General features: G+C 46.2%; 2 protein-coding genes across 6 annotated transcripts in view; one reads left to right on the top strand and one right to left on the bottom strand.

Annotated features, from left to right (window-relative positions):
* Window positions 1-114: 114 nt before the first annotated feature.
* Window positions 115-20,965, bottom strand: LOC119378884 (heat shock factor-binding protein 1). Of its 4 annotated transcripts, none has more exons than XM_049411661.1 (6): window positions 20,919-20,965; window positions 3,935-4,059; window positions 1,829-1,858; window positions 1,694-1,741; window positions 1,511-1,567; window positions 115-553 (listed from the first exon to the last, which is right to left on the bottom strand). In XM_049411661.1, the coding sequence occupies exons 1-6, from the start codon at window positions 20,956-20,958 to the stop codon at window positions 455-457; spliced, it is 399 nt and encodes a 132-aa protein (XP_049267618.1). In that variant the 5' UTR covers window positions 20,959-20,965; the 3' UTR covers window positions 115-454. The 4 variants fall into 4 exon arrangements, with proteins under 4 accessions (XP_049267618.1, XP_049267624.1, XP_049267619.1 ...); XM_049411667.1 differs by lacking the exon at window positions 20,919-20,965 and adding an exon at window positions 4,394-4,471 and having other exon boundaries at window positions 115-543; window positions 1,501-1,567; XM_049411662.1 differs by lacking the exon at window positions 20,919-20,965 and adding an exon at window positions 4,250-4,438 and having other exon boundaries at window positions 115-543; window positions 1,501-1,567.
* Window positions 17,637-22,844, top strand: part of LOC119378882 (protein naked cuticle homolog 2) — a 49,403-nt gene continuing 44,195 nt past the window's right edge. For both annotated transcript variants that reach the window (XM_037647937.2, XM_037647935.2), the window contains exon 1: window positions 17,637-17,872. In XM_037647937.2, the coding sequence (XP_037503865.1) occupies window positions 17,848-17,872 (25 nt within the window). In that variant the 5' untranslated portion in view covers window positions 17,637-17,847. The remainder of the gene's footprint in view (window positions 17,873-22,844) is intronic.

Below are 22,844 nucleotides of genomic sequence, written 5' to 3'. Positions count from 1 at the left end.
CTATGAAAGGACAAGCCTTCCATAGTTCCATGTTCTACTTTAGGAGCTGAAGCTACTTGGGATGTGGTAATGTTTTGTTTTAAGGTGAAGCAAGGTGGTATGTAAGGAACATTTATTTATTAATCACACAGTACAAACTTTACAGTAAAAACTACAAGCTAAAATAAATTGAGAACACTGCATAAAGATGGCATTTCTATTGCTCTCATTCTCTTCAATACAGCACCTGATTCAGAGGCTTTATACAACAAATGTTCAACCTGCCTCGCGTTATGTACGATGCCTGCCTCTGGAACACACTTAAGCCAATGCTTTTTCAAGAGGTGGGGCAACAGAACTATACAAAGTGAAACATTGTATTTCTTCAGCTCAGTGCTCAGTTTCTGAGTGCACAGGCCATGATTATTTTACAAGCATGTAGCAACTCTTTGCTGCACAGCATTTTGTCCACAGATCATTTGTCAGCTTCTTCGACTCCTGCTTGTGACATGAGGTCAGTGATGTTCCTTTCCAAGTCATCTATGCGATGGCCCATTTCATCGAGTACACCCATGTTAAGGAAAAAATATACACTGCCTTTAAGATAAGCATTTTACCATATTGTCATGTGAAACTGACGTAGTTCACTCAATGCACTGCAATGTGAAACTGAATCCAATGCTCGTAAGACATGTCAGAAAATTAACTAAACATGAGCTGAAAAAAAAACAGATGGTTACTATTTTAGAATTCATTGGTTCAAGCATACACCAGGTTTATGTTTACATAAAAATCTTTACAACCTATCAGGCCCCTGCCATTTCTGCCGTAAGTGGCTAGGGAGACTGCAGCAATAAAATGTTCTATAATTTCTTTAATCAGAAAAGATGTAATCTGAACCTATTAATTACAAACTTTAGAGCACATGTTTCAACTTCAATATTAAAGCCAAGTAGTAGTAGTGAAGTTTGCAGAAATCCGAAGACTAGCACCACTTTCTTGAGACGCACCTTCAAGCTACAAAATATACTGGCATTCACTGGAGTTCAAAACCTTGCCTCTTCATTTTAGAAGGTCAATTAGCCTATTTGTAGTAATTATAAATAATTTCAAACTTTCTTGCTGCTTATGTCCACCTAGTCACATTAGCCTCTGCTAAACTAGCAGTAGCAGAGATATGACAGTTCTAAAAAAAAGAGTTCAAAAAAGTGGACAAGTTTACTTCAATTGCTTTGCATGTTACAAACCACTGCATTGGCTCCCTCTTAGCCCCAAACTGTCCTTCAGTCTATTAGGTACAGAAAGTGGCTCTACATGCAAAAACAGTAAATGATTAACAGGTTGATGAACTGTGGCTGGATGCTACATTAAAGTCGTGCTAACAAGCTCTTGTACTTGCATGGTTGAGGTAGCTGCAGCACCAATGCTGATCGAGTGATCGGTGCTGCCAGCACCGATAACACCACCGTATTTAACATAACAAATGCTGCAGAGTATGCCGTACAAGACATAAAAGGATATTCCTTGTAAGTATCTGATCCGACATCACTTGAAATTTGTCTTGCATCTGCTGAAGCAGGGTCTGCACCTAAAAAGGCAAAGTGTGCTCAGTACATTAGGACAAATAAAACACGAGAATCACAAGGAAGGCAAAGTGAATGTGAAGGGGCCTTAACATGGCCATCATAACGCGGCAATGACTTTTGAAACAGACCAAGTGGACAGATTCTTCTGCTTGCAACATGAAGGCAGGGAGTGAAACCTGCGAAAAATTTGCTTACATCTAGCAAGATAAACATGTTTCTCAAAACTCTTGCGCATCTCATAAGACTGCGCACCTTGTACTTACATCAGTTACATGTAGCACATGGTGTGTTACCTAAAGGAAGTAGGGAAGGAAAAATGCAAGTTTTTCTATCACCACAAATATCTTAAGAATATCTGGAAAAAAAGAGCAGGATTGCTAGCGGACTCCAGTACAGGTTATCACATTACATCATCAGGTTATTGTTATCTTTGAATGAAAGTAGAGGGGAAAAAAGCTACTGTTGTCATAAGCTCATGACCCTGTGCTACAGTAACAATGTTCACAACTGCATTGCAGCATGTACAAGAACACGGGTAACCCACTGCATTAGTACTGCTATCTGCTGGTAGAAGGTAAGCAAAACATGCAACATGATCAATAGCAGCAGCACTGTGTGTCCTAGCAGATGACAGTACCAGCGTGTTAATCTGAACAAAGTGCATGCCACCAATGGCTGGGTGTGCAGATGACATCTCGTTCTCTATATTGACACATAAGCAGGGCGAGTGCTGCTACATATTTTACAAAACAGAGAGCAATGCATAATCTCGATGTTGCGGCAGACATCATGTTCCTTAGTATTATTGGTTAATTTAATGGGTCGAACAACTGGCCAGAACGTGTGATTAGGTCCTGGTGCAAATGAAAAGACCGTGAATTATAGTGACAGATTTAAGGTTTTCGCGATCTGCACAAGATTTATGTAGCAAAGAAAATGGTACGTTGCGCAGCCCAGAGAAAGGGCCCTGAAGCTAGATTATGGAGTCGTTCACTTTGCTGTATGTAGATGCTTTCATGAGCACCATAATTGGTCCTCAAAATTAGAGTATGTATATTATTATCCATCCCCACTCTATTCTGTGCTGCTTACGAGGTAAAAAAAAGTTGCCCGCTCAGAAGCGACGCTGCCTTTGCAGCAACTAGTGGAACATGTCGAGCTGCGGTGCGTGCATGCAGACTGCACGCATGTGCAGCAAACTGGCACGCACAAACACAAATCACTCTCACACTCACCTCCCACTGTTTGCAGCATGTGCTGTGTGTATACGGCATCATAGTTGCCGCAAATTTGATTATAAATGTTTCACGGCATTTCCCGCATTACCATTCCATGATTAGACACTGACTGGTAAGCTTTCCGTTGCGCAAGAAAACGTACGTGCCACAAAAATTGGTTGTCGATCCCTTTTTAATGAAATTTAATAACCTGGCCGCTTTGCCACCAAAGCACTGCTCCTTCACCGCTCCTCCTACAGCTGGTGCTATTACTGGGTCACATGACATCAGACAAAGTTTTATTCCCTTTCTCTTTGTTGCAAGAGCAAAAAGGAAAAAAATATGGAAAAGAAAGGCAGTGAGAAGGCTGGTGCGGTTTAAGCTATAACCGCTAACAATTAACAATTTAATTAAAATGAAAAAATGTCAAGGCACAAGTTTTTTTAAACAATAGTCAGAAAAACCTAACAAAATGCAATATCCTTGGCATTCAAAGATTCGTACAATAGCTGACAATGGTGCATGTGACAGGTGAAAACAATATCTTGACAATATTTATCAAAATGGTGTGCTTGAATTGAAGGACAAACATGGAACTAACTATCTTTCGTGCCATATTATGACATATCCTGGTATTGGCAAGGCTACAGTAGTAAGGCTATGCCCCATGCTTCCATGTCCTCGAAACTTGTGCCCTTGGTGAAATGAATGCCTTTCTAGCCATTCAAGCACAACAAGCAGGTCATTCACTTATGTTTGTACAACTAAGCCTGCATTTTACAGACGTTACCCTGATTATTTGTATCATGCAACCTAAACGAGTTCGCTCTTTGCTACTTGGTGCAGACGAACGGTTTCGTAACATTATCTATACAAACACCTGTAATGGTAGCTAAAAACATGTCTCCTTTTATCTATCGCATGCTAAAATAAACGAACGCGCAGTTCACTCAGCAGACAGCATTTACAATTCAAGACGGGTGTATTTCAAATACTACTTCGTTTAATACACTAGTTCGGGCGTAGCTTTTCGCAGTTAGAATTCAACTAAGCTAAACAAGCAGTAAAACGCCAGACAGCTAGCTGGAATACAAATAAAACAATAAACCATAACAAACGCATAAGCCCTGTAATGAGGGTAACAATGCTTACGTATTGTGTCAGGTCCTGAATGTTCTTAGGATCCGGCACATGATCTCCTCCAGAGGTAGATTTGTTGAGATCAGACTTCGAGTCTTGGTTTTTGCCAGAAGAGTAACCGGACTGCTCTGCCATCGCTGCATTAAAATACGATCCAGTTAACTCCCATAACACGAGCAGCACAATGCAAGCTTTCCTTGTGACAAATATATCAGCAATAAGTATACTTCTAAAGTTAAGCAGAAACAGTCGAGTAAGTATTTACGATACACTTCGAAAAAGAAGTGCTTCGTTCCATGACATCTTCCAAATATCGAACTGGCTTACCTTGTATGTTGCGATGAGCGCACTAGAGTGTTTCTATGTCGGCCTTGAGTTTCCCCTAAACAGAACACCCAACTATATTGTCGCCAAGAGGAAAATATTAGAAATAAGGTGAAGTTAAACCGACTACAAACGATCGGTCATTACCGGTGCAGCATAGAACCAGCGTCTAACGCCGCAGTCACCGCATTTGCATCACAGAACGCCTGGCAAACTAGCCAAGCCAAGCCAATGATATCCACGCCTTTATTTGTTTCACGCATCTTTCCCCATATTCGAAGCACGACCTGGTTTGAAGTACTTGTATTCTAGTTTAACCTATTTTTACAGAAGCCGCCGGCTCATGACCAACATGTTTGATTACCACAGTATGACCAGAGGAGGCTATGGTATGACTCACGGGACTCACCGGCTTGAAAATGCAGTGTCAAAAAAGATAGAAGGCACTGACGATGACGCTTGCCTCTAAGGCCCGCAGTACGCCAAATGTATGGCCTTCGAGACAACATTTTACTGATTGCGTTGACTGCGACAGCGCTGAAGATTTCGGCCTCATGCACCCGAAAACTTTAGCTGCGCAGCAGAGCTTAAATGCCCCCTTAACGTGCAACACAGGGCCCCATTCCCATCTTAATTTCCTTAACGTGGGCCGTGACGTTGCATGAAAGGGAAAGGAATCGTAACATTATCCCGGATCATTACTGCGGTTACTCTGAGTGCTTGAGCCGTCACCCTGTAGCCGACGTTTCTGCGACTCTGAATCTATTACGCATTCTAGGTTTCAAGTTGGTTCTTGTTCTGGTTCGCGCAGGCAGCAAAAGCATGGCCTTTGAGATTGGTTACATAGGTGTTCTGTGACTGGCGATGGGGCTTCGCGCACCATCTCTTCTTCTTGGGCTAAATTTGCATGGATTTTCACCGTATCTCATGAAAAAGCTTAGTGCACATTAATGAAATTAAATTATGTGTTTTAACAGTCCCGAGATTGTCCGCGCAAACCTGCGTGGGTATGCGCCACAGGTGTGGGAAAGGGACGTAAGGATGAGGAGGGGTGGTGTGAGGGTGAGGAGGAATAAAAGGAGGAGGGGAGAGGGTAAAGCAATGCATAAATTGTATACCTAGTATAGTTTAGCAAGGGGATGGGAAAGAGAAGCGAGGGTGAAGAGGACTGATGACAGATAGGGTGCCAAAAGGGCAAATGAAAAGGTGAAAGGTTAAACCATAGCAAAACCATGACAGTACGACAGTACAGCATAGCAAGGGGTGGGAAAGAGAAGTATATACGTGCCAAGTAGCTCCTAGCATAGCATAGCCATGCATAGTATAGCATACCAAGGGGGTGGGAAAGGTAAGTGAAGCTGAGGAAGAGGGAAAGGAGGGGGAAGGGTAAACCACAGCATAGCCTTGTATAGTACAGCATAGCAAGGGGTGGGAAAGGGAAGTGAGGAGGGAAGGGAGGAAGGGAAGGCCATCAGCTTCGCTGTTTCCTCAATCTTCGTACCATTAGTGCGCAGCTGCCCCAATTTTTTACTTGTAAAATACACAGTATGATCATGAGGCACGCCGCAGTGGAAAACTCTGACTTAATTTTGAACCTAAGCCCAATTTTGCGAGCAGTGCATTTCACCCCCACTGAAATGCGGCCACCATGATCTTATCAGGATTCGAACCCACGCCCTCGTGCTCAGACATTCAACCACAGCTCAACCAGGGCTTAAAGTCTCCCTTCATTGGAGGGGGGCCCTCATAAAGCGGCAATACACACACACACATACACAAACACACACACACACACAAAGTATAGATTAATGGTTCAATGGGCCAGTTCTTTTCTAGTAATGGGTATAACACAACGGAGGCGTTGTCAAGAGTGATATAAATATTTATTTCCCAACAGTTTCGGGAGGGGTCCTCCCTTCGTCAGGGGATGAGTTAAGCTGACATCGAAGTTCGAACTTGCCGGTTCCCTTTCGCCTTCAAGGACATTTCAGAGAGAGGGGGGGGGGGGTGATAGATTACAAAAAAGGAAAAAAAAAAAGAGAAAAGGGAAAAAGAAAAACAGAAGAAGACCGACGAAGTCAGAAAACACGAGGCGAGGAGAAAAAAAAGAAGAAAAAAAATGAAAAAAAAAGTTGTGTATGGCCTAAAGTCGTTGAAAGTCGATCCACATCTGGTTATGATCTCGTGTTTGCCGGTTCGCGTCGTGCGCCGGGCCACCCAAAATTGTCGCCGCGGAGGGTGGGATGAGCCTGTGCCGCCTAAAATACCTAGATAAAACTTGTTTTATCTAGGGACCTTAGTGCCGCCGCACGTACGTGAGGGAAGGCTTTCCACCTTTCATCTCCGCCCGCTCCTTGTGAATAGCCTCCAAGCGGTAGGGAAGCGTAAGCACTTTACAGTGTACAAGTGGAGAAAAGAAAATAGTCAACAAAAAAAAGAAGAAAAGAAAAGCAAGAAAGAAAACGACACTGCACTGCACGTACGAGCCAATCAAGAAACAAGCATGGTCCCAATTATGATTTCGTGTTGCCAAATTCATTTTGGCTTATCTCTCGGAAGCAGGAGAGTCTTCCAGGGTCCTCGTTGATGCCGGCTGTTAATGTTCTAAATTTAAAAATAAAATATGCCTCACGTTGTTCGCGCTCGCGCGTGTTTTGGAAACCGGACTGTAAAAGAGTTACGCTGATATTTTCAAAGCTGTGGTTTGGCAAGCTAGATGTCTGGATACCGCAGCCGAAATGGCGTGTCCGTATGGCCAATGTATTCTTGCCCACAGACGTTGCAATGTAACATGTATATCACATTGCTGGAGTCACAATTAAGGTTTTGGGTGATGTTGAATTTGAAACCTGAGAAGCTTGCTTTTGATTCACGCGTTGTGACCATATGTGGGCATACCTTGCAACGAGCTTTACCGCAGGGGCGGCACCCTGGTTCAATTTTGGCGGGGTTTGTTTTTGCTCTGACAAGAATGTCCTTCAGGTTTTTATCCCTTTGGTATACCATGCGAGGTGGCTCCGCGAATATGGAAGTCAGTCGTTTGCTTTGCCTGATTATGTTGAAATGGCGGGAAGGTATGTTGTTAACTCGTGGCACTGATGAGGAGTAAGTTAGTACAAGATTTGTTCGGGAGGTTGTTTTGGATACTGTTTTTGGCTCCTTAATTATGTCATTCCGGTTCACGTTGCGAGCACGTAGTAGTATGGCATCGTCGATAATGTCTTCGGGATAATTTTGTTGTGATAGGGAATTCTTTAGGCGTTCTGCGTGTTTGCCAAATTCCTGCATATCGGTGCATATTTTTCGATACCGGTGGGCCTGACAATATGGAATACCCGTCTTGCAATGTCTTGGATAGCTACTGTTGAAATGTAGGTGTATTTGCCGGTCTGTAGGCTTTTTGTAAAGGTAGGTTTGTTGAGAGGCGTTCATTTTTGGCCGAAACAGTGACGTCCAAGAAGTTAATGCTTGTTTTGGAAATGCTATGCGTGAACTTAATCGATGGGTGGAGCTCGTTGAAGTATATATATATATATATATATATATATATATATCGAAGAAAAGATCGCCTAGCAGCGATCTTTTCGCCGCAATACCGACGATGAAAAACGTATCAAGCGGAAAAACGTATTATGCAGAATCGTATCAACGAGATTCCACTGTATATATATATGCTATAAATTAAGCGTTAAGAGAGGTGTTTGCGATGATCACGGTGCAGTGAAGCCAACTGTCTCTAGAACTGAACAAATATGCTTATGAATGCTATACAAATACATATATTATTCCGAATGTATTTCGGGCATTTATTCAACGTGTCAATCCAATCAAGCATTAAATGAAATTATTTTGGGAACATTTTTTCAAAAATAACTCGGGATGTAAAGGCTTAAAGATACGTGAGCTCAAAGTATACATTAGTTGACTCACTGGATTCAAAAGCTCAGGCACGACGATGCTATATTTTATTTCCACTACCACTTGCCTAATAAAGTAGGCAAAATAGATGCGTCTTTACAATTACAACAGACTTGTGATGCACAACTAAAATAATGAAAATTGAGTGGCAACCAAGGCGAACCATTACTGATTCACGAGCAGGTAGCTTCACACTCAGGTGCCTCGTGAAACAGTATGCTGTGCCAAGACGCTCTGTTGAACAGGGTGGTGACCCGTGGTTTCAGGAGGCGTTGCCCGTGGTGTTCCGGGTCTCAATGAATTGCATTCAGCAGTACGACGATACCTGTTTTCTTCTGTTTTGCTGACACCCCGTCAACCAAACATTGGCGATTAAATCATATTATTCGGAGAATTGCACAGTATGATTTCCCCGCACAAAGCACTACTGCAAAAAAATTCAACTCCAGCATTTGTCAGATGGGTGTCGCTGTGCCACCGTTGGACTGCCGAGGGGAGGCCGGGCCCCTCCTTAAAAAATGGAGGGGGGGGCGGCTGACTTGAAGCCCTGGGCTCAACACCATAGCTGCTGTGCACAAAGGCGGATTACCAAAAGCGCGACTGTGTCAACATTGTGTATAAAGGGGGATCTTTGCGGCCATTCACTTTGCGCCAGGGGCGTAGCCACATTAGGGCACACCGGGCCCGTGCCCCCCCCCCGAAATTTTTTTTGCCATAGCATACAGAGCAGAAAATGACACTCGACCACATCTGCCTGCTCGTCCCCACTACAGATCAAGGAGGTGCCCCCCCCCGAAAAAAATTTCTGCCTACGCCCCTGCTTTGCGCTGAAAGCATATCCAGGCAAAAGAAAAAAAAAGAACGCAGAAGGCATGGCACGTTCATTTTTCGTCGTACGGAAACGAAGTCTTTTGGTGGTGAAAGAACGCAAGAGTGTCGGGGGGTACTTCGAGGAAGTTCTTGAAGCACGCGAAATCAGCAACAGCCATATCTGCTCGTTATCTGTGTTGCTTTGTTAGTATCTGCTGTTCTAAATTTGCGCCCTCCTCTATTCCCTCGTCTTTCCGCCTATTTCTCCCTCCTCCTTGCTGCATCTGGTTGTCTGCTCAGAAAAGTAAATGAATGTCAATGAAGTGCGCACGCATATCCCTCAAAAGGCGCGTGGGCTGATATAAATTACGTTACATATAAAAAGAAAACGTGAACCTACCTCCGCATCCTTCCTCGGTGTCGTGTCATGCGATTTTATGCATTTCAATGTTCATGAATTGACAGGTTGTGCTTAAAGTAGTCAATATCTTTTTAAGCTGTACCACATTCATAGAAATGAACTGATAAATTGATATATAAAAGAATTAAATAAAAGCTGATTTATATAACTATTTATCGAATTTACTACAAATTATGTCAGTACACGTTATTTTGAACATTCATTTCTTCCGAATGGGTGAAAAATTCTTTAGAGGCTGTGCAAAAATGACCTTCTAGAATTGATAAAAGGGGCATCATGGAACGAGTGGATTTCTACACCAGTCCATGCCGAAAAATCTAACTATACGACGGGGTGCAACTTGGAATTTTCTGTACGGTTGTTGCGAGACCAAGCAGACGACCAAACTTTCGCATATCTGACGCCAGGCGCCGTGGTTTTCGCTGGCAGAAGTCGGGACTCCTTTCGGAGCTTGCTGCATACGCGACCAAGCTACGCGATCACTCTCTGTTGCTGACATACGAAATTGTGGGCCGGCCACGTAATGTGTAGGATGACACAACCAGTGGTCAGTTAGAGCAAGAGTGGACGCCAATGGATGGGAAACGCAGTCGAGGAAAGCAGCGAGTTAGATGGAGTGACGAAACGAGAAGGTTCCCTGGAATAAAATGGAATCAGCTCGCTCAAGTTAGAGCCAACTCTTTGGGAGAGGCCTTCGTCCTGCAGTGGTTTAAATAGGCTGAAAACTATGATGATGATGATGATGATGATGATGATGATGATGATGATGAAGCCTACTTGGACTGGGGTGAGAATTGGCTTGTCCGTGCCCGAAATTTGGTTACGGCATTCTCGTCACTGTGTTGGTCCGCTCCGAAAATGAACTTGGTCCAAGTCAATCATCGTACCCTACAGTAGACCATAAATATGAGGAATAACTGATGTTGAAGCAACTGAAGATACAAACGCATGTAGTATCGTATCCGGTGCACCAAATCCTGTAATGTTTTGTGCCTGCATTTAAATATACTTATCGATTCAATGCGAATTATATCTCTATTATTATAAAATGCTGAAGTATTTTGTTCATTCCTGGGAGTGAAAATGACATAACATCTTACCGTCTGGCGGAGCGTTTACAACAATTTATCAAACATTGTGCCGTTATATAACGCATACCGTTAGGCAACGGTTTGCGTTATCTATAAAGCACGGTAATTGCGTAAAACTATTTAATTATGATAGAGATTACAATTATATGGACACTACAAGTGCATTTCCGTAGTCGGCGTCGGCGTCGCTGTGATGTTCCGCATAAAGTACAAATCGATAACATTGCCCCGCGCGTCGTATGTTCCAGGGGCGTAGCCAAGGGGGGGGGGGGGGGTTCAACCCCCCCCCCCCGAAATTTTTCAGTTTTGCTTGCGTATATATACACGCGCACATACAAACGCACGCACGAACATACATAAAGTATGGTTAAAGCCCCCCCCGAAAAAAATTTCTGGCTACTCCCCTGGTATGTTCTATGTGCGAGCAAAAGTGTGCAAGGACTGCCGACGGTCGTGGTACAAACAGGGAGGAAACGCGCCGGCTGTCTCCGTCGCGCGAAAGGCGCATGGATGGGTGCCCAAGGTGGGGCTGCATGGCTCCGGCAGGAAATACGTTCTTTGACTGGCCGGGCGTGGTCGCCCGCGTACCTTGTATATTTTGAGGAGACCAGCAGACGGATCATACCTTTGTACGTGTTGTCCTCTCACAACAAAGCTTGCGTTAAAGGGACACTAAAGAGAAACAATGAATTGGTTTAGATTGATAAAGTGTGCTCAGAAAACTCTTGTGTAGTTTATTTCAGCACCATAGGTTTATTATTAGAGGATAAAATCAAGTTCAAAGTTTCATTTTTAAATTTCGCGCCGAACTTTGTAATTCGTGACGTAAAAGGTTCCAAAGAGCATTTAACGTATTTTGGCGCCACTAGCTCGACGAAATTTCCACGAATTCGTTATGTCGTCTCTGCCCCCCTCAGAGGACAATGTACTTCGATTTAACCGATTAGGAACTACGTAGGCCCAAGCAGGCGCCGTCAAAAATATGTGACGTCACGGCAAATGGTGCGGGAATTCCAAGGTGGCGTCGCCGCCTGTATCTTCTTTTTGCGCGTTTTCTCGCTTATTAAGCGTCTTCTCGCAGCAAGCATGGTGTTTTTGGTATCGTGAAAGACTGCTTTACTAATGCGAGAAAAATCGTTTTGCTCTTTAGTGCCCCTTTAATGCGCAGGAAGGTCGCTTCGCTCGTTGAAGCAGCCGCGTTTGCTTACGCCATCGCTTTGCTGGGGCAGGCAAAATCTCATGCTGAATGAGTGAGCTGATAGCCTTATTTCCTATAACATTCCGACATGTTGCTATCGCATTCATTGTTTTGCTCTCGCGGCGAAGCTGCGGTATTTTTTATGCATATACCTACAGCACCCTCTATAGAGGCATTGTTGTGTGTGTGTGGGGGGGGGGGGGGTGCAATGCCAAAATACATGAACGATATCATATAACGCACAATGCAATGCAAGAGAACAATTCACGGCATGCAATATATGACACAAAATACATAGGCTGGACAATGTTGTTGCCATCACCATCATGAACAGGGGTATGAGAGAGAGAAAAAAAATCATTAACGATTACGATACTGCCTAATGCGAATTCTGAGTGCAGCTGTTTATGTGGTTTGATTTTGCGATACGTTGTGGTGCGACTGCCTCGCTAACCGGGAGACCGCGGAAGGCAGCGCGTGGGCGCGTTCCACAACACCGCAACACCGCAGGCCTTCGTTCATACAGCGCTTTATTTCCATATATGGTATCGGTGGACGCCCTCGCCGCATACCTTAGTGATGGTGCCATCGGCGACCGCACGACGGCGCGGACAACTGTGGCGCCACGGAACCTGCCGTCTCGCCACTGTCGTTCTCTCCTCCTCACTATCGCCGTCTTTCATCCTCCGCTGCGCTCCGCGTTCGCTCTCTTTCGTCCTCGTTCGCTCTGCCGGTTACGACAACGCCGACGCCGCCGAACGAAGGAACGGGCGCCTAAGAGCTGCGCCAGCTGCGCTCTAAAACATTTTTATTATGGTCGCTTCGCTCGACCAAGGTCGCTCCGCTCGTTGGAGCGGCCGCGTTTCCTTACGCCACCGCTATCTTGGGTTACGCCAATTTTTATGCTGAAGGAGTGAGCTGCTTGCCATATATTTCGTGTAAAATTCCAATATGTTGCTATCACATTCATTGCTTTGCCCTTGCGGCAAAACTGACACTTTTTATACATGTACCTACAGCACCCTCTAGGACCATTTTGTAGGGGAGCTTACAAAGCCAAGATACGTAAACGATATCATAGAAGATAGCGTAACACAAAACAAGAATTAGCGGCATATAATATATGGCACGAAATACATAGGCTGGACAATTGCTCTTGGCATCGCCATCATGACCAATGAAAACATACTTTTTTAAATGTGTGGGGAACAATGCGAGGAGGGGGTAACAATCCTTCCCGGGAAATTATTGTATTTGTGCACTGTTCTTGGAAAAAAAATTCTTTCAAAAGTGCATGTTCAACATATACAGTATTCGCGAATTTTTAATGAATAGCCCCGTATTTGAGGCGGAAGCTTCAACCACTTGACCACCGTGGTGGTTTTTATTTCCGTTCTCTGCGGTAAAAGGCGCAGATGGATACAATAAAGTTGTATCCATCTGCGCCTTTTACCGCCAATGTTCAGTCAAAAGCGAGCTTGCGAGTGGGATTTTTTTCTCAAGCAATGTATCCGATGGTGTGCGAGTTGTTTTCGGCGCACCATCGGCGAAAGTACGCGCCGGCGCGTGACGGCCACCGGCTCCAAGAGACATAGCGACATGCACACCATCGAAAGTTCAGTTTGAGGAAATGCTGAAATGCGAGAACTGGTCGCGCAGCGGGACGAGTTTTCTAAGAAACCATTGGAGCTTATTTTACGCTGCTTTAAGCCTAGTATAGTACATAGACATTGTCAAACAATGGCATCACTTAACATATAGCAAGACAAGCCGACATCATCATTGTTTAGGCTAGCCGATATGAGCCATCATTTGGCTAACATCGCCGAGCAATTGCATCGCCTTACATATAGCATTGTTGTAGGAGGGTTTACAATGCCAAAATACATAAACGATATTATACAAAACATAATGTGTAGTCAAGAGAAATCTTATAAAAGTGAGGGGAACACTGCGACGGGGGCGGTATCAATACTTCCCGGGAGGCTATTTCATTCATGTATTGTTCTTGAAAAAAAAAAATTCTTGCAAAATTGGTTGTTCGACATATCCGCGGCATGTTCGCGTACCTTTAAATAATGATCCCACCGTGATAAAAATATAGCTAGTTGATTTTATGTAATTATTTTTGTCGATCCCTGTTTCCTCATTCAGTATATGTTGTAGAAAAGACAAAGCCTGAGAGATTTACGCCGTCATGAAATTAATGGCCATCCCAATGCACTGACAACTTCGCTTTATCTTCTCGTGAATTTCCAATCACGCCTCACTAACCGGGCGACACGTTTCTGGAAGCGCTGCAATGCATCGACATTCACTTTAGTTGCTGGGTCTCTCGCTGCGCAGTGCATGATAACGTCAATGAAAGGAGTGTATGTATGTGTTGTGTGTTGCAGGGTCAAAAAGCCTTGCTGAAATCTATAGGGAAACGCAATCCATTTGGCTACCAGAATTTAACGTTTCGGCGATATCACATGTAAATTCTATTAGTTGCTTGTCGCAGGAAAATCCTTTTCTAAAATCATGCTGTGTCGGACAATAAAGTTTGTTAGCATGAAGGTGCTTTATTAAATTTCTGTAAATAATATGCTCGAGTGTTTTACAGGACACACATGTTTAAAAAATAGGCCGACGATTCCAAGTGCTCGCATTGCCACCACTCTTGTAGAGTGGTGACCAGTGGGTCCGCTAAACGTACATACACACGCTCGAAAAGGAAGTTTACAAGTCAACGGGATACACTTGTGACAAACCTGTAGGACGACTTGGTGCGTCAGTCAGCGTGACGCCGCTAGAGCTGCGATGAGCGTCCGTTATCTAAGAGGGGTATAACTGCTTTTTGCAGCAACATCGGCATATCCTTAGCATTAGTATATTGCTTTCCCATAACGCAGCCTTATTTATGTGTTAGCCATCGAAACAACATAAACGTCTGTCACTGGAATCGATTTGCCAGTCAGGCGTGGAAGACTGTTGGACCGTGATGGCGTCTATGTATTGCAACGGAGCACAGACGGCGGGTGTTTGGCGCACGGCACCGGCAGTCGGTGCTAGCCTGGCGGCGATGACGATAATAAAAAGAGTTCGTATCGGATGAATTAAAAGAGGCCATCGGCGGTCGGCCGAGTAGAAAGCGAGCCGCGGAAACCGCTGTCAACGGCAACGAGGAGGAAGATTTCACACTTGTCCGTCCCCGTGCGGCAAAATCGCCTGGCTGCCGGCGGATAATGCCCGTCATGCAACGCGGTGCCCGCCCATCCCAATGATAGGTTTCTGGAAGTCGGCTGGGGGTCATTTTACGCGTTTCGGCGACTTCAAAGGGGCATCGTAAAAAATAAAGGCGGCCCTCTTTCCCGCGCGGCGGCTTCTCTCGGCCGCCCGCCGTCCAGCTGTCGCCGTTTTCTTCCGCGCTGCGCCCACGCGCACGTGGGCGTGCGCGCTCGCTGCGGCGGCGGCGTGCACGTGGCCCGCGCACAATGGCACCGCCTCCCCTCCGCGTTGGTGGCGTCGTGCAGCTGCGGGCCCGAGCACCGACTGTCGAGGCACCACCTTGCGGGCTCGACGGCGCACCTGATAAGGATTCTTTCAGCCGAGACTCGTACGAAACTGAACAATCCGTCGGTATGGCACGCATCACGGCTGAGATGTCTCCTCACTGTTCACTGTGTTCGGGGGGGGGGGGGGGGGGTCTGTTGGTCATCTGCAAGTTTAGACGAAGAATAAACGAGCATGGAGTGGAAATCGGTGGTTCGAGTTCACAGCGTGGATGCTATATAACGAGATTTGGCGCGTACGACATACCGCTATCACACGAGATATCGTGTGGAAGCGACTTTCTCACGACACAGGAGGGAGTGCAAACGAACGACGGTTTGACGAGACTCGAGCTCCACGTCGTGATGTCTGTCTCGACGTCTGCAGTTGTCCCTATGAGCTTATTTCCTTGCCATAAAGATAGCGGCAAAAGCGAGGCAATGATATCACGTGACAGGCAGCGTTTAAATGACACGAACGGGAGGGGGGGGGGGTTGTACGCTGAGCCATTTATTCGCTATTTTAATGGCCTATGTACAAATACTTCTGACACTTACATTGTAACTTGCATTAGCATAACACCGTCTTGCAGTACAGGGCAGGCAACCGGGCTCAGTACTGGTTCACTTTTGTACCTTTCATTTATTCTTCCGCCTCCTCACTGAGCCTGGAATTCAGCACGCGCAGTCGGTCATTCCACGGGCAAGACAACCACCTGTTTTCCTTCGCTGATAAGTCGACAGAGTCGGAATTGGAGCCAAACTATCTCGCATTCACAGTTACTATAATACTAGTCATGCGACGCCGCGTAAATGATTATTGAGCCGGCTCCAAGCTTATTATATTGCAATCCAACTTTTCCATGTCCGGGAATAATTTGACTCGCAGGTGTCGACGAATTTGGGTGTCGCACGGCCTAAAAAAAAAAAAAAAAAAAAAAAAACACCCACAGGCAGAGAGAGAGAGAGAGAAATAAAAGCGGTTGTGTTGTGATTGGGTTGCCTTAATTTGTCTGAGGTGCATGGAATTTGTGTGCTGTGTCAGTATGAGTGTGTTACTAAGAACGAGTACGACTTCCACAGGTGGCTTAATTGTACCGTTGTTATGTCGAAGAGCGCAAAATTACACATTCACTAACTCCGCTGTACAACACACGGTAAACTTATCCACGAGTATACAGTTACTGACATTTTTTGTCTTATGGACAATGCTGTGAGTCTGGTTCTACAACTTTTCGGTCAAGATAAGCAGTTGCCGGTCTTTATATCTCTTCACGCGGCATTTCTGAGATTGCATTCGCGCAGAAGAAAGCAATACCGCTTCGAATATGGCAAATACAATGCAATAAAAACTGTGCTCCGTTTGAAGACTAATAGTTGCTCGTCACTATATACGGCAGGCACGTAGCCAGGATTTTTTTTTCGGGGGGGGGGGGGGGGGGGGAGCAAGGCCTAATTGTTCGAAAAAAAGTCTTTCCATGGCAAAAAAAAAATGTTGCCTGGAAATATAGAAGACTGGACGAATTTTTTTTTTTTTTTTGGGGGGGGGGGGGGGGGGGCGGGCCCTTGCCTACGTGCCTGATATACGGTGTACTCGTCGTACATTACTAGAGCTGCCTGTGATCACGATGTTTGTGTAAATGTCTAGTTGACAGACAGTTTATGCAACGCAGCAATCGCTCACCAGTTTAATGGAGGTATAGGTTTAATTGACATGACACGTTACTCGAAGAAACATTGTGCCGACAGCAAATGCTTAGTTGATGCAGCGGGTGCCTATTCATAGTTTTTTTTTAATTGTCTGTAAGATACGTTGTGGAAGTGTATTCGACCAGACGAGTTAGCTCTGGTTAAGCCATATTAGTTTCAGAGACGTTGATTGGAAGAAAACGTTGCATACACAGGACATCATATGTCCTGTCTACAATGTTACGTTCCCGTACTGTCCTTTTTCTTTTTTTTTCGCTCCACGACTTCACATATTTATTTTTATTACATTTTAATTATGCACCCTCTGAGTCGGTCACATCTCACCGTAGTCACAATTTGTTCAGTAAAGAAAAAGAAAAAGAGTTTAACGGATACAGATGAAAATCTAAGTTGAGCCTTACGGCCATCCGCCTCTCTGACCTGAGAAGTGGAAGGCTGTAAGGCACGTGAGACGCTTATGCCTTCGGGCTTCTCTTCGCGTCGAAACTTCCGAAGCCTCCAACGTTTCGCTACTAATGACACTGTTGCGAAAACTCGCGAAGCGACCGAGAAGGAAGTGAGCGGCTACTCAAAAGCGCAGGCACCGCGGCAGTCGAGTGGGCGCGGTTCAAGCCGAGGGCGACAGCGGCCGCGGCTGCTGCGAGCGCCCGCTTGCCCACCGGCCCCACCTCGGAGGATGGAGTGCGCCGTCCCTGCGCCCATTGGCTGGCGACGGCTTTCGCCTTGCGTTGCGGCCTCGCCAGCCGAGGGAAGGGGGACGCGAGCGGCGGTTCCTTCATTGAGTGCGTTGCGGAAAAGAAAGAAAAGTGTACTACAGCAGCAGGCCAGTTCTGCGGGCGACCATGTCTTCTTGCTTGCCGGCACTGTCGACGTTCGGGGCTTGGCTGTGATGCTACGGCGCTGTTTTCCGACGCCGCACCATGGGCAAGATGCAGAGCAAGCACGGTGAGTGTATTGAACCGCCTGCTAGTTTTGTTGCAGCCGAGTGCTGCGGCGGCGATACGCTACCGCGGTGCGCGCTGTTGCTCTTTATGTCTCACAGGGACGCCGCCGTTGCTACGGCCGCTTTTCATCTGGCCGCCGCCGCCGTGATGGAACTTCGCTCACTGCCGCTTCCTCGGTGTGCGAGCCGTCGTGCCGTCCACGGTCACGACCGCGCTGCATAATGAATAATCTGCATGCGTCACTGCACTGATGTAACGGTAGATTGCCACTCCGCGCATACGTTTTTCTACCGGGAAAAAGGACACTTTTGATGGCCGTAGTTTAGCCGATGAAGGCGGCCAAGCCATTCCACGAATCACGGAGAACGGAGCCAACTCGCGAAGATCTATAGCGTGCATATACTCATTGCAGTATATCGAACGCGCGGTGTTTACGTGTGCGCTTTGCGAAACTTGAAACTCAAGTGACGATGGGAACTACGCTATAAACACGAGACGAAACCCGCCCGTTGCCGTCCGCGCAAATCCACTGCGAAGTATTCGCACGTAATTCCTTACCGCAGCTTTTACGGACGGCTCTGACATGGACAGTTGAATGAAAGATGAGCCACCTTACTTTTCTCGCACGAGCCGCAGTCACCGCAGGTGCGAGGGAAACAGGGCTAGTGTTCGGCATCTCTGGGCATAATGAGCAGCCTGCCGTCGTTTAGGCGGGAGATCATTTAACAGAACCTCACAGATTCCCGAGCTGCGATTCCACTAAGTTGGTGCCATCCATCACCAACGGCGAAAGCAGAAGGGTCGCGGAGGGCGCCGTGGATTCCGAGCGCGTCGATACATCTTGTGTCGTCACCGTGGCAGGCGGCGTGCTTTCTTCAGTTGGCCCTGTTTGCTTGCGCCAGGGAAGCGCCCTTCGCGGCTTCAATGGAGGCGGCCGCCTCCTTCTCGACGCTACCTTTTTCATGCCAGGTTCATTTTAGTTATTTTTCATATTTATTTTCTGTGTGTGTGTGTGTGTGTTTGTGTGTGTGTGTGTGTTGGCGGTCGTTCAATTTAAGAGCCCGGTTTTAGGTGCCCGTTTTGTAACTGTTTGATGTCTTCCGCAGGGTATTCTTTCTGGCTGCGTTCCCCTGTGCTTGCATGTTCGCAACCTGCGTGCACCTTTAGCTGCTGCGTTTTCGCTAATAGGTGCGGAGAGCGGTGAACTTGGCGGGCTGCGTGCCTCTGCAGTGCAGCCCGATGGGTGCGAAGTGAAGCGAATATATACTATAGGCTGTTTAGGCCAGTTGTACAGAGGAAAGCTTTGTAGCGCCGTAGCGCAACATGGTAGTGCAATACAAACGCGGCTCCCACCGGCAGCAAGGTTTCTTTTTTTTTTTCGTGCACGTTATCATTAGCACTTCTACATTTCAGTTAAATATTACAAATAACTTCCCTGTTCTTGTGATTACTTTAGCATGAAAACGTGTCGTGCGAAATTCTCGGAAGGGGTTCAACTGAAGGAGTCGTTTGTGTTATGAGAGAGTTTTAGAATTGGATAACCAGGCCTTGGGTTCCTTGGGTACGCACGCTATTTTTCGAAAGTAGCGTGCGTAACCATGAGACTCGCGTTTGACGCATGCGCATTGGCCACCAGCCTAGGCGACTGCGTGCGCAAAGCCTTGGGTGCCCTTTTCTGGAACTTGCACTGCAGGCCAGGCAGGAACGCAATTATGTAAATAGGTAGTGCTTTTTTCACGGGAGTTAGTGCAAAACAAACTCAACGTGAGTACTGGTTGTGTGAGACTTCCTATAGCGACTCGGGAAAAAGATAACCTGTCTTGTATATCAGAAACTGATTGTAATTATCTTGAGTGACCAGCGTGCATTTTCATAATAACGAGTGATCTATACTATTAGAAAATGAGAGCCGTTCTGCGCGCTAACAACTAACCGAAAATAGCCTTTCACACCAGTCGTGGCAAACCGATATGCGAAAGCGGCATTTTCGACGTCGATATTCACGAACTATGCGCACTTCTTGCTTAGACAGACGCCACCTCGGCATGCAAATAAAGACGCCCCAAAACATTATTTCATTCACATACTGTTGAATAATGAAAAGGCAGCTTTCGCAAGCATGGAGTCTCGTAACAAATTCTCTAACGTCCAGTAAAAGTGCGGAAAAAAGCATTCTGAGGGAACGCAGGGAGAATGGAGGTCGGTCTGAGATGCGCTGCTGGATGATAAGAAAAGCTATACGAAGTCAAAGGTCATGAGTGACAAAAAAGGCGAAGGTGAGAGCAAGGAAAGCTTGACGAAGCCCCTCCTTGCCGACCATAGCGGGGCGGACGCGTCTCTGCAATTTTCTCTTTCCCGCACTTCACTCTTTTCCTATTACAAGAATCTCATTCTCTCTCTCGATCAGAATTCGCCCACGTGACTATATATATATATATATATATATATATATATATATATATATATATATATATATATATATATATATATATATATATATATATATACAATGTAGTGCATGGTCTTGAGTCAGTATCGTTGACGCTTGACCTTTATCAGGGTGAGGCCAGCATGATTCAGCGCACTTATTTAGAGTCAGCTATTTGTGAAACCCGTCGGCCGCTGACCGTTTTTTCTAGACAGATTACATATAACGTGCGCGTTGCGATCACCGGTTAGCACGACTTCCAGGCATTCGAGAGGTTTACCATGTGTGCAGTGGTGCCTCAAATGCCGGATGGTTATACACGCAATGTAGAATTACTGACATTGCATTCGAAGGAAACAAAAAAATCAAGTGACACTCATCTGAAAGCTTAGCTAGCTTGTCGAAAGCGCAGGGAGCTTGCTCAGTGCAAAGTTTAACTTTTTTTGAAAATCTCAAACAGTTAGTCCGAAGATCGCGTTGGATACCCCGCCTCCAGTGAATCAACGGAAACCGTCATTATTCTTGAAGAAAGTAAGGTCATTGCATTGACGCGGAAAGTCTGTCTTTAATGAAGGAGTCCAGCAGCGCGCCTGTTTTATGCTTCCCAGTCTTAGCGAACCTTTTGTGTGGCTATCCAGGCCAGGACAGAACGGCGGCATCGCAGATGAAAGCCCTCGTTGGCTGCAGGGTGAAGCGGCCGCAATGATTGCGTGTGACTGGTCGAGCATCGCGCGGCGCTGCACGTGCCGCACCGGGTCCGATGCGACGCGGCTTCTATGATGCGAGGAGAGGGAAAGCAGAAAAACAGCCATCGCGGCGAGAGCCGTTGCTGGGCCCCTTTAATCAGGGCCGCCGTGACGTCGAAACAGGGGCCTTCATTCCCTCCGACTGGCGATACCGGCCGGAGACGGCACTCCCGTCAGCTTCTTCTTTCTTTCTTTTTTTTTTTTTTTTGCTCTTCCCTTCTCGCCACTGGTGGTGGGCTGGAGCAGCAGCGCAGTTTTGAGAACTTTCGATTCTGCTGCCGCCGTTGGAGAAATTCTTTTCAACTGCACACATGGAAATATTCATATCGCCGCTGGTTCTGCAGTGCCGAACTTCGAAAAAAAAAAAAAAGACAAACAGTAATGACAAAGGAGAAGGATGTCGCTGAGAAGATGAGCAAATGCGGTGGACTGCAATGGGCCCCGGTTGCAATGAGACAGCCCCAACTGGGAATCGGACTTGCGACTTCGCGCTCAGCAGAACTGTACTAGCGGCGTCACATTATGGGAACTGGGAACTCATTCGCAAAGTACCTATTACGTATCTGGCTTCAGGTCGGCTGCTGCGCTAAGGCGCACCTGTATATACGGATCTGTTTTCGTAACAAGTGGAGCCGAAAAGATCGTGCTTTGAAATCGTGTGCATGCAGTGCAAGTTGCACTTGCAAGCGTGCTTTTTCGTTGATATCATGGGAGCGCAAGGCAGAACAGAAAGCACATGTGGCAGGATCTGCCAGAACTTTTGAAACCGTTGCACGCGGTGACTTGACCTGTCATGGTTGTTCGTACTGGATCGCATGTAGCATTTCTGGTAGTGTTTCCCTGTAGTATTCGCTACTCCCGCCTTTGGAGCGCCGGGCATGCTATAAGATGACAGCGTCCGTCAGCCGCGGAATGGCAAGAACTGTATACCTTTCAGGCGCCTTGTCCGGCCACCGTGCCATGTCATGGACGTCATGCCATCTTACCGTAAATCCACCGTACTATGCCCGTTACTCTCTCTCTCTCTCTCAAACGCGCGTACACACACACACACACACACACACACACACACACACACACACACACACACACACACACACACACACACACACACACACACACACACACACACACACACACACACACACACACACACACACCTATGGCCTTTCAGGCCGATTACGTTGCTGCCTTTTGCGCCACAGGTGCTGCAACCGTACCCTCCCCCTCCTCCCCCGTAGTTGTGGCCAACTCTCAAGTCGAATGAAGATGTCCCACCTTATCGCTAGAACTTGCAGCCCATCCTGGGAGGCTTTGGTATATTGAATTTTCGTGCTCTTTTTCCGGCATTCAGAAGGTAGCGCCTTGTATAATGTTTGTTTTCAGTCTCTGAATCGGGTGGATTACAGGAACAGATAGTGTTCGAAGTTAAAGAGGCATCCAAGCTGGCTGAGAAAGGATATCAAATCTCGCACTAGCGGCTCTGTCACCGCGACAACATCGGTGGCAATAAACGTCAGTCAGCCTATGAAGGCCTGCCTGTGTTGATCCTTTTCTCAGTGAGAACGGACGCTGCAGTAAACTTTAGCATGATTGTATACGCGTGGTAAAACGTTATTCGTACATGGAATACACATAATTTCAGCCAAACTACGACTGCACTATACACGACCCTTGTGCACAATGTATACATGTATACACCTTGAAGTAAAGTGATCCTTGGCTTCAATGAACGTTACAAACCAACTAGCCCAAAAGTCTGTTCTCTTTGATCCTTGTCTGTCGACAACGTTTGGCAA

This window comes from Rhipicephalus sanguineus, chromosome 1 (genome assembly GCF_013339695.2).
Source record: "Rhipicephalus sanguineus isolate Rsan-2018 chromosome 1, BIME_Rsan_1.4, whole genome shotgun sequence".
NCBI classification, from domain to species: domain Eukaryota; kingdom Metazoa; phylum Arthropoda; class Arachnida; order Ixodida; family Ixodidae; genus Rhipicephalus; species Rhipicephalus sanguineus.
Note: the sequence above shows the minus strand (reverse complement) of the source record. Positions and strands in the feature narration are given on the sequence as shown.